This window comes from Palaemon carinicauda, chromosome 5 (assembly GCF_036898095.1).
Source record: "Palaemon carinicauda isolate YSFRI2023 chromosome 5, ASM3689809v2, whole genome shotgun sequence".
Lineage (NCBI taxonomy): Eukaryota > Metazoa > Arthropoda > Malacostraca > Decapoda > Palaemonidae > Palaemon > Palaemon carinicauda.
The window spans coordinates 106,386,645-106,399,144 of NC_090729.1; the positions used below are offsets into that span (position 1 = coordinate 106,386,645).

The window sequence follows — 12,500 nt, forward strand, 5'->3', positions numbered from 1 at the left end:
CATGCGAGTTAGGTATAGTGCTAGACGGTGCTCTCTCCCATACAAGTGAAAATTGTCTGGATAAGCTTTATCCCTTTGACAATAAAGAATTCAATTGCAGACTAAATAATGGCTCGTGGATACGATACGACAAGGACGGCTTCAATGTATCATGCCCTGACGGATCCACATCCTTCAACCACATCTTCGTCGCAGCAGATGGCTGTATCGGGACTTCCCCGAATTCCATGGTGACTGGCCTACGGACAATCATCAGAGAACGTGCTTACTTCGCGAACTTCACGTGGACCTCTACAACGCCCGCACTTCCTCTCCCCTATAAAGGAAGTGTGACGAAACGCTTAATGAAACTTACCGAAAAGGACCACCTGTCGCCGACTTACAAAGAGATTCTTCACCCTATATTACTAGCAGGTTTATTTGTAACGGCGTTAATTTTTATCGCCGTGAACATCCTTGTTTGGCGTAGGTTACGGCACAGCAAGCAGCTACAAAGGAACGAGTTGAATAGCCCTGACAATACCCCTTACCTGATCCAGTTCAAAGCTGTATGAGTGGCCACCTCATTCGCTAAGGGAGTAATTTGTCAGGATGATGTTTGTATGAAAAGCTGATTAGTACGCTAGTAATATGTAATTAAAGAAATTCTCTACATTTGCATTGTTAAAAATACATTTAAAATAACATTTAAAAAAATAAATAAAATAAAAAAGGATATAAATCATTTTTTTCTCTCGGCATCTAATAAAAATATATAAGCCGGAATGTTAAAAAAGAAAAGAGAAAAAAAAAAAGAAAAAAATATATAAGATATATAACAGAATCTATGGGCATCTAATAAAATGTATCAGCCCTATATATAAATATATATATATATATATGTACGAAACCGTGGTACGTGTACGTACCAGGAATTCGTATTTGTGCACTAAAAATTGAGTATCTTGTTTCTGACAAAGGTAACAATTATTCTTTATCAAGTTACCGAATCATTTGTAAGTCAGAATTTGTTTTGTTTTTTGGTACCATGTAATCATTTGCTAGCAATGTACCATATATATGATCTTGGTTTTATCATGCATTTTTCTTTTTGCTTTGGTAATATCTTTTTTGTATGCATTATTGTTATTAATTTTGATGTGCCTATTTGGACATTCGTCCTCAGTTGGATATGGCTAGTTTTGAGCAATGAATGATACGTATGTCCAGTCACACCTAATAACCATGTTTCGGCTTGTTGTTAAATTTTTGTAAAAAAATTGAGATAGCTGGCCGAGCTTATGTAATGATTAGAATAGTAATATTACATGTTTAAAACAAATGACGTAATATGTCATGTTGGTTGGAAGAGCTGACCGTGAGATTTGCTATGGTCAACTCAAATTGTATACAGGATGTAAGATGCTAAGTTGTCATTCTTTCTTAGTGTCAACACATTGTCTCTTCGTGTGAAAGTTTGTGACGTCACCGGATGCAGGTGTCTTCCGATTCCGTCACTTAGCCAAATTAAAGCAAGTGTACGATATTTGGGATATCAGTAATTTGTTCAGTTCATATCAAAACTTCACCAGAATTGGTCATGTGGACCAACACAGCTTCCTCCAGTGATGGAGATGTTTAACTCAGTTGTTATTCACAATAAAACTTAAAAACTACTAAAATGTGTTCAGTAAACCATTCAAATACATCTGAAAACAACTCATACTCAAATGTGTGCTTAAGACAGTAGCACACCAATATATATATATATATATATATATATATATATATATATATATATATATATATATATATATATATATATATATATATATATATATATATATATATACACACACACACACACATATATATATATATATATATATATATATATATATATATATATATATATATATATATATATATATATAAATATATATATATATATATATACATATATATATATATATATATATATATATATATATATATATATATATATATATATATATAACGGCTCCCCTTTCGTTCGCCACTCTTCCCCCTCAAAAAGTTAAATCTATTCGGGGTGAAGCTTGCAATGTGTCGTATCAAAAATACGTCCCCTGATTTTATGCGATCTCCTTAAAGATATGATAAGGATACCCCCGCCAGGAGTTAGAATTCTGGAGACCTTTGGTTAATTCTCTGGGAGTATCACTGTGGCAAATATCCCTTAAAAAGGTACATAAAGGAACTTTCCAATAGGGCGACATGGCCGAGCCCAAATATTTCTTATTTACTAATTTTGTTTCACTAGTTAGCCTTTTGAAAACTATACTGTATGCAGTATTTTAATAATAAACTTTAATACTTTCAGCTGTGGATTTGTAACATTTGATAAAGTGGAATCTGCAGAAAAAGCTATTTCAGATGTAAGTACATTACATGGCTTGGTTTTACAAATTTACCTACTTTCTTATATTATCCCAGAATGTTTTTATTGCAAGTAATGATATTGCAACAACCTCTTACCTCCAATTTTTCTCTCCACAAATTTTTAAAGTAATTCAAAATTTGTAAGTTCTCTTTCGTTCTCATCTTTCTATTTGTTGAATATTTTTAACTTATTATTTTTAAACAATATAAGAACATGTGTATTCCGCAGCATTGAATTTATACATTAAAAAGTCCATGGATAAAAATAAGGTTTACTGTGTATGCCTTATGAATTTATGGAAGCAATTCATGTTATAAAATGAAAACTCCTTTGGACAGCAAAACATTTTTGTAAATTTAATAGAATTGTGGTAGGTTAGCTTAGGTTTGAATGGAAAAGATGGCCCTAAGATTAGATAGCCTTTAGATGTTTTCAGTACTGTATTGGTATATTGTAAAATTAAGAATTACTTGCTGTATAAAGGAGAAAAAGTATGATAATCTAAAGGATACTGTACCCCAAATACTGTAGTTATGATTTATATTCATTCCTGCAACTTGGCCTTTGGATCAATATCATATCAATAAGTGAGTAGAGGATTCAGATTCAATTTCCAATATATATAATTTTATGAACTTGTGTCTTGTTCTTGATAAGCTGTTTTACTTGTATTGTTTATTTTATTCAGAATCCTAGTGACACCAATGAAAAAGATGTGTTGTGCATTTCTTTTGCTGCAGATGACAGAAGATGGTATACATACAAAAACACAAGTATAATTTGTTCCGTCACTAAATACAAACCAATGCTATTTATAAGGAATGTTACTTTTGGCAATCCTGAAAGACGAGCCATTAGATTTTTAGCACGGGTTATCCACCCACCCACTAGTTAGGGGGTGGTGTAGTAGCTACCCCGCTCGCTCACACCTGGGCTGCGAACCCACCCACCCACTAGTTAGGGGGTGGTGTAGTAGCTACCCCGCTCGCTCACACCTGGGCTGCGAACCCACCCACCCACTAGTTAGGGGGTGGTGTAGTAGCTACCCCGCTCGCTCACACCTGGGCTGCGAACCCACTTTGCTTTCGAACGTTGCAGCTCTTCCTCATCACCAATTATTGACTTGTCATTACTAACTAATTGCTTTGTTTTCTTTTTCTTTTCAGTCTGTGTGTCCTGTCCTCTTGGCTGTCCTCATGTGGACCTGCCCAGGAACTGAGGGCCGCTCCTGCTGTACTTTCATGTCGTCCATTGATATGGACCTGCATCTGTTGTGTCATGCCTGAGTGAGGCAGCGTTGTGACCAGGACAACACCTGCCCTGAATGCTGGGAGTGGTCTGACTCTTAGTGGGAGAAATTTGGGCGCTGGCGTAAGAAGAAGTCCAAAAGGGATTATTCGCCTTCGAAGTCTTCCTTGAAGTCGAAGAAAAGCAAGGCGGCCTCTTCCACCCCTGACCTTCCCCCAAAGCTCCTGGTCGGTCGTTTTCCCCCGGGGAATCATCGAAGAGAAGCATAGTCCAATTAACTCCAAGTCAGCCTCAGTTCTCGAGGGACGATGTTGCATTTTTTTATCTTTTCATGCGTGGCTGTCCCTTGGTTTGACCAGCCCTTTTCAAAGAAGGCGCTTTTTGAGCTGCTTCAACTCGGTGTGAAGAAGTAGCAAACCCCGACTTCCTCAGAGGTGAATTCCTTGTTATTACTGAATGTGGGCTTACGAGATCCTGAAGTATCGTCCGCTGTGTCTGCAGATGACTCCTGCCTTTTCTCTTTTGCCAGACTGCTTCCCCCTTGCTGAGCCGACTCTTCTGTCAGGGCAGAGCAAAGTCCGAGGCAGGTCTCTCCTGTGGGCAGGTATCTCTCTCGTCCTAGAGTGAGATCCCCCCCTAGAATCCCCGAGGTCTTCTAGACATCTTCCTGTTCCTGCTGAGCAGTCCTCCCCTTCGGAAGATCTTCGCCGACCTTGATGATCTAGAAGAGTGCGGGGTCCTCCTTGACGCTTCAGACGTTTTCCTTTCCCTCTGCCATGTGATCAATTAATAGTGTGGAAAGTGCGTAAGGTTCCTTGAATGTCGATGATTATCTTATCCTTACCTTCTAGGTTGCTGATGTGCCTTTCCACATTATTATTAAAAATGAAAGAATTAAAGTTTGACCTTTCAAACAGAAGCCCCGGCAATGTTTCAAGTGTTTCGAATTCGGACACCCTTCTAAAGTCTGTAAAAATTAAAAAATGTGTAGCATCTGTATCAGACCTTACTATGGAGACTGTACACTTGAGGCCAGCTGTTTGAACTAAAACTCAAACCGTAAATCCACTGTCAGGTGCTGTGAGATTTATAAGTTTGAAGAAGCTACCCTCAACAAATCCAGTGTAGAACACATGAGTGTGGGACATGCCAAAAGACTACTGAATAAACCAAACAGCTATTCAAGGGCATTAAAATCAAGAGAAAATATACCTCATGTAGTGCTGCCAGTAATTCCAAGAAAGGAAATACCTTATCTCTTAGTTATTATTAGATATAAAATAAATAAGGTTTTCACAGAAACACTTTCGTAAGTTCTTAAGCCATATAATAAGTGAAAATAATCAAAATAAACGTAATACACTGGAGGAGCTGTAAACAGTGGCAGGCTACGGGAAAGACTGCTTGCAATAATACCAGATAATTAAAATATGAAATGCATGCCACATGAGATTATATAAATGCTACATAGTATTCCCTATGCTCCAATAAAAAAGAATACTTGCATACATGTATTCTTAACACAACATATATGCTAAATGTGTATTAGCAATAAAGGTACATATAACAATGATAATCATATATACTGTATATGTAAATAATTATAATGATAATCCATCATTATCCAATGATAGTAAGGTTTTGCATGACAAGGTAAGTATATTGCCTTCTAAGACCTTGCCACGGTGTACTAAAACTGGGGCATTGCCCATTTCTGTACATCCTTCATCCCCCATTACCAACAATAATACTAACCTCTCTCAGGCCATGTCCTTGCCTGATTTGATGGAGGTTCCACTAGAAAGCAAGTTACAGGTGCACCTGAGGTGGGGAAGGGGCAAAAACCTGGTAGCTCACCACCTATTAATCGGAAAGGAGAGACCTCCATCTCTCTCACCCCCCTTCCATAAAGAATATTAGAGTTATGAAATCAAATCAATATGATGATTTTGATCAACCAGAAGACAATTTAAATAAATTAGAAATTAAAGTTGAGGTCCACCATCCCCATCAACAATTAGATCAAAAGGACAAAAAGAAAACCACAAACACAAAACCCAATTTATCAAGACCCTCTCTAATAAAACCACCGGGAAATATTTTCCAAAAAATAAACCATAATTTTTTCCTCCATTTTGCAATGGAATTGTCAGGGTTTAATGGCCAAATAGGAAAAACTTAAGCTCTTAACCCTTTTACCCCCGGGGTATCTGGAAATTTCCAACCCTTAACCCCCAGGGGGTTATTATTTCCCAGCACATTTTGCAGTATATTCTTTTTAAATTGCTCTAACAACCTTAATTTTTGTCATAGAGAGGCCAGGTTGGTCTCATTCTCTTGGAAAATGCCTGAATTTTCTCAAAAAATTATCAAAAAATATGAAAAACAAATTTTTATAGCATTTTTTTGCAAGGACGTACCGGTACGTCCATGGGGGTAAAGGGATGGCTTTTGTGAAAAGTACCAGTACGTCCTTTGGGGGTAAAAGGGTTATTTCATGAGCATTCCCCCATAATTATATGTCTACAAGAGAGCAAGCTTGATGCTAATACCCCTTGTCCTCGTGAATATATTATCTATAGGACGTTATATGATCACCGAGTAGGGAGCCATGGCTGAAGTCTCATGGACGTTCGTCGTGATGTTCCCTAAATATCTTTGTATACTGTATCTGTACACCTCTGCAGGCAGTGGTTGTACAGATTGATATAAAGAGAAATTATACAATCTACTCTGTACTTGCCTCCAAATTGATAACCTATCTCATGATAATTTAGTAAAGGGTAGTCAACATCTCCCTCAACCTTTTCTTTTACTTGGAGATTTGAATGGTAGACATCCTATGTGGGGTGATGTTTTAGCAAAAACCAGGGGCAATATTATATCATCAATTGTGGAAAATGAGGATGCGGAACTCCTTAGTATAGGAGAGCCCACACACTTCCATGTTCAGACAGGTACCTTGTCATACATTGACCTTTCAATTGCAAGCTTCAACTGCCTTCTTGATTTTGATTGGAGGATTGATTGATTTAAAGTTTTCAGGCATCCTGACATCTAAGGTCATTGACGCCGGTTGATTGGAGGACATTAGATGATTGGCATACTAGTGAACATGCATCAATCCTTATAAACACCAACAATGGTCCACCTTTACAAAGATCGCCACAATGGAATCTTAGACAAGGCGAACTTGGTCAAATTTCATGAGCTAAGTGAAATCGAGGGGAGTACAGAACAGTTTGAAAGTATTGATGATGACATACACTTACTGAATGGAACTTGCCATGCAGCAGGGATCAATTTGATTCTCAAAACTACAAGATTATTCAAATGCCGACCAGTCCCATGGTGGTCTTCAGAATTAACTGTTGTACAGAGCCACCAGAAAATCTTTGACTAGATTGCGTAGATGCCGTACAGAGGAGAAATTGATAACATTTAAAAAATGTAGAGCACAGTTCCATCGTGCCATGAAAGAAGCTAGACACCATTCTTGAGTATCTTTTATTTCCTCGGGCAGCAGTAGAACACCACCATCTTCTGTTTGGAGGAAATTAGAAAAGATTACAGGCAAATTTACTGCAAACCCACCACTAGTGTTGAAGGTGAATGGTCAGTATGTGACTTTACTGACTTTGATGGCTGCTTTTCCGGTCCCAGGCAGCAGGGGAACCCCACTCTCTACAGGACCTCCACTGTCGTTTTACCTTGTTCGTTCACAGTGTTTATCTTTTCAAGTCACTTATTGTTCATTTACTGTTAAATCGTCACTGTCAAAAGGCTCATGAAATAAGAAAGTCTTCAGTTTCCTCTTGAAAGCCTTAATGTCTTCAATCATTCAAATGTTTCGTGGGAGCTTATTATATAGTCTCGGGGCCGCATATTTAAAGGCTCTGGAGCCTAAAGTAGACATAAATCTAGCTTTCAACAGTTTGAAGCCATCTGTAACTATTCTCGTGTCGACATGATTTATTGGCTGCGCAGTATGTAGCAATGCTCTTGAGTATTTTGGACGACCGGTTCTGATAACTTGGTGGGTTATTGTACTAACTAAGGTTAGTAATGCTTTGGGTGATCATTTCTCAAATGTATCATGCAAGTGTGAAGCTGCTCCCGGTCACCAGTATAGAAGCATTGAAGAAAAGAAAATTTAAAATTTTGCAACAGGAAGGGAAGAGTCATACAATTTTCCTTTTATTGAAAGAGAATTTGATTCCACACTTTCTACTTGTAATGATACAGCTCCTGGACCCGATGGAATTCCATATGCAACAATTACACACGTATCTGTTAATACCTTACTTTACTTACTTTACTCTGATGGCTGCTTTTCCGATCCCATACAGCAGGGGAACCCCACTCTTTACAGGACCTCCACTGTTGTTTTACCTTGTTCATTCAGAGTAATTTAACGTTTCATATCATGTATTGTTCATTTACAGTTAAATCATCACTGTTATATGACTGATGAAATAAGAAAGTCTTCAAAATTCAATTCACGCTGTAATCGGCAGCCAGTGTAAATCAATTAGTATAGGAGGGATTCTTTCTCTAGGTTGGACACCTTTTATCATTCTTGCTTTTCTGTTTATTATGTTTTGTAATTCCTTAAGGGGACCGTCCGCCATGTCCACCATTTTTTTTTTTTAATGATCCAAATTACACCTTTTCTATATATGTTTTAGACATATATAATACCTTCATCATATAAAAATTTCAAGTCATTTGATCCAAAACTTTTGGATTTATTAGCAAAAATCATAATTTAAAAGAAAAATTTAGGTACATTTTTCCACAATACTATAAAGGGATTTTGACGAAGGAAAAATATATTTCTGGGCGAGAGACCTGTGGCGCCCAGTGAAATGCTCCTTTAGCACCATTTCTAAGGTATATAACTGCTATATATTACCAGAGAAAAAATTGCATAGGAATGCCAGGTTGAACCCAGCTCGCTCACCTATATAAGGTGTCGATATAATACTGGGGCGTGATAATTCACAACCAGAGGTGTCGCACCATTTAGATATCTCCTCTTCAAAATTCCCGCCACAGCGAGGTGCCGATCAACACTACTACCACCCACGCCAGTGACGTCACTCCTCATAGCACCCAAGGTTTGGGGCCCATGTTGGGAGGGAAGTCAAGGGAGGGTTCACTGGGCGGCACAGGTCTCTCGCCCAGAAATAGATTTTTTCTTCGTCAAAATCCCTTTTCTGGGCTCCGAGCTGTGCCGCCCAGTGAAATTGTACAAGAGAAATGGTCCCAAAACTTGGAACAATACCTGAGGAAGTAAAATAAAATCCAAAATAACAGGTAAGAGGATAGCAAGACATAGTTGATTAAGATTCACTATGTTCAGGAGGAATCACAATCCCTGCTGCCACTGTAGCAAATATAAGGCTTCCAGAGGTTTGAAACAGTGGCGTTTAAATACTGTTGGAGACTTCCAGCCCGTATATTTAGAAAGTCCAGCGAAGTTCATAGTAATTAACTGAGGTAGCTACATCTCGTATATCATGGACGTGAGGGAGTGATGTGGGAATGATCCTAGGTAGCCCGTTAATGAAATACAGAATCTGCTGTCTGATTCCTTTCAGGATGATGGTTCTTCCATCTTCTCTAATGGATAAGGGCCCTGAGGACTGAATGGAAGATATGTTTAAGTAGGCTTCCAGAGTGTTTACTGGACATAAAGATGGGTCCTGCGGAAGTGGGACAATCTTCCAGGGGAACCGTCTGTCCTGGGGGTCCTCATTTTTGCTAAAAATCTTTTGTCAGGGGAAAGGAGTACTTCCCCTGACGAGAGAAATTCAATATGACCTGGATCTCTAGACAAGGCTGAAAGTTCTGATACTCTGGCGCCAGAAGTCAGGTTCATTAAGAACAAGGATTTCCTAAACAATGGAATATAATGACAAGTCTCGTTAAGAGTGTCTGAAGCCAACTTAAGTACGTCATTCAGAAACCAGGAAACTGAGCTAGGGTGAGTTGATGGTTTCAATCTGGCGTAGGTTCTCGGGATGGATGAGAAGTGTGAATCTGTAAGGTCAATATTAAAACCAATTGTAAAATCTTCTTCAAGGCTGACTTAATTGTGGTAATAGTACAAGCCGCTAAGCTTGATTCAATAAAATTCTGAAGAAGGTTACTGTCAGATTCATAGTCATTGTCTCAACCTTTGAGTCCCTTAAAAACTTGCAAGTTTCATAACAGCCGAATCATACTGTCGAAGGGTGGATTCCTTCTTATCTGATTCTAAAAATAGCGTATTTCAGGATCAATATCTGCACCCCTTGAGCTGCAAATTTCATAAAGTCCATAAAGTTAGGGCATTCTGAATTTTGAGGAAGCTAACACACCTGCGAGTTGTACTACTTGTGTCAGTATTGGATTGGGGATCTGTCGAGGTGGAGACCCAGTTCCACCAGAAGGGGAAACCCTTTGTTCTTGGGCCAGATGGGGGCTACTAGAGCAACTTGGCCTTTGAAGGTCCTGAGCTTCTCTAACACTTTCATCGACAGATTTATTGGTGGGAATACTGTAGGTAAATTCTCTCCCAAGTGTTCCAGACTAATGATATTGCGTCTGTGGCGTAAGCCCGAGGATCCATGTTGGGGGCTACGTAGTTTTTGGTTGGACTCTGTTGCAAACAGATCTATCTGGAGATCCGGAACCTGAGAAAGAATCCATCTGAAGGACTTTGGATCTAGAGACCACTCCGACTCCAGCGGAGTTGTCCCCGAAAGTGCGTCCACCACTAGCTATCTAGAACAAACCTGATATGTTGGTTTTTGGCTGGAGCCGGTTGCTTAAGGTCAAAAATACCGCCATGGCCTCTAAGACATTGATATGAAGTTGGCGGAATATTGTCGACCATAGTCCCTGGACTTTCTTGTACTGAGAGTACCCCCCCCCCCCCCCAGTCTGTTAAGGAGGCGTCTGTGTGAATGACCAGCTTGGGGGTGGATATTGTAAGGAAACGGATTTGCCAGATTTCGACCTTTGTCCATGGTTGAAGTCTTTTCTTCAGAATTGGTTGGAGTCGAGCCCTTTGTCTCAATATTACTCGTTTGCCCTGGAGCGCCATACTCGGCTTATATCTTTCAGTCTGGCCTTCAGTAGTATATCTGTTACTGAGGCAAACTGGGGGCACCCAGGATTCTCTCTTGATTTCTCCTGGAAGACAATTTGTCTTTGAGAAAACGTAGTGTGTTTTGCTATATCGTTCCTTTTGGCTGTTGGGAGACACAGAGTGTGGGAGCATAGAAGCCATTGAATCCTAGCCATTGAAACTTGTCTTCGGGACCAGATGAGATTTCTCGAAGTTGATTTGGAACCAAAACTGTTGTAAGAGATTATCACTCTGTAGTTGCTGTGAGGCAGTTCTTGCCTAGTTGAAGCCTAGAAACGGACGAAAATGCCTTTCTATCGGAACATGATAGCAAACGTCTGCAAGATCCATAGAGGCGGTGACGGCCCCACAGAGAAGCAAGGTCCGCACCTGAGAGACAGTCAACATGGGAAACTTGTCGCATTGAATGTAAGAATTCAGAAGTGACAGGTCCCGGATTACTCTTCACTATTCTGAGTCTTCTTTGGCACGCTGAACAAGCGACCCTGAAATTACAAGCGATTTACTTCCTTTATTGCCCTCTTTTGCAATAGATCATTTTCATTTAAGACTAGCTCTTCTGTTGGATGTTGATGAAAACTGGTTGGTGGAGGGGGCCTCTCTATCCAACTCCACCCCAGACCTTTGGAAATTATGCTGAAAGCCCAAATGTTGAACGTTCAACGGTTCCGAAAGATGTAAAGTCTTCCCCCTACCCGAGAACTCCCAATGATTTGCTGCGGATTTACCTCCTCGGCCACCGCGGAATTCTCAGCCTCAAGAGTAGCTGTTGTGAAAGGTTCCTCTTGAGCTAGTGCCTCTGGCACACTGGTAACCCTGTAAAGCACCCTGAGTTTCAAAGGTGGGGTTTAATGGCTGGGGAAGTAGCATAGGAGGTAGTTGCTACTTGGGACTGAGGAACCAGCACGTATTGCTGTTGGGGTTGACCCTTCGAAGTGAAAGGTTGACTCCCTTGTGCCCCCGGGATGGTCTGAACCACCTGTTGGGACTGCCGGTTTGGAAGGAATGGAAAGGTCTCAGACTCTTTCTACCTCGAGATTGGTTGCTGGCCAGTTCGAACTTGCGCTTGGGGACTAAGCCCCATCGAACCTTGGGGCTCTGATTGACCCTAGCAGCTCCGCTGACGACGTTGTTAACTAAATCCTCAGGGAATAAGTCAGGGCCCCAGACTGGGGCTTTAATGAGCTTGATAGGCTCATGTCTGATAGTGGTCTCAGACTAGACATGCCTACAGCAACGACGTCTGGCCGCAAAGAAGTCGTAGGAATCAGACAGTAAGGTTGAAGTAATGACTTCGTCAAGACCTTAAAAGGGGGTTCCTCTTCATACATTAAAGAGGTCTTTTTTGCCATTGTAGCTGAGTTGATAGATCTACTCAGGTGCACACAGGCTTCGAACTCGAGGCATATCAGGGATTCCGGAAGCCTGGGTAGCCACTCACTGAACTGAATGGCAGCACAGTCAGTGCTTAATTTACCCGATGTGAAGGTCGCTGGGGCGTTAGTCAAGCAATCGTGATCCCCCGGGAACAGGAGGGAAGTCGGATCCGTTTCCTTCAGTTGCAGTAACGGCTTGTCCTCATTTATTGCCTGCTGAGCAAGGTCCACTATCTTAGTGACACACGGAGTAGGGGTTTACTCCTCCACTACAAACATCGTGTACGAGCTCTTGTGAGGTGTTAACGTAATGTTAACACACTCCCACTCGTTTAAG

At 40.2% G+C, this 12,500-nt stretch overlaps 1 protein-coding gene across 2 annotated transcripts in view; it reads left to right on the plus strand.

Annotated features, from left to right (window-relative positions):
* Positions 1 to 12,500, plus strand: part of Nelf-E (negative elongation factor E) — a 585,662-nt gene that overhangs the window by 476,725 nt on the left and 96,437 nt on the right. Inside the window, exon 5 of one of the 2 annotated variants that reach the window (XM_068373902.1) lies at positions 2,342 to 2,396. The exons of the other annotated variant lie outside the window; for it this stretch is intronic. Coding sequence (XP_068230003.1) covers positions 2,342 to 2,396 — 55 coding nt within the window. The remainder of the gene's footprint in view (positions 1 to 2,341; positions 2,397 to 12,500) is intronic. 2 annotated transcript variants of the gene reach the window in all.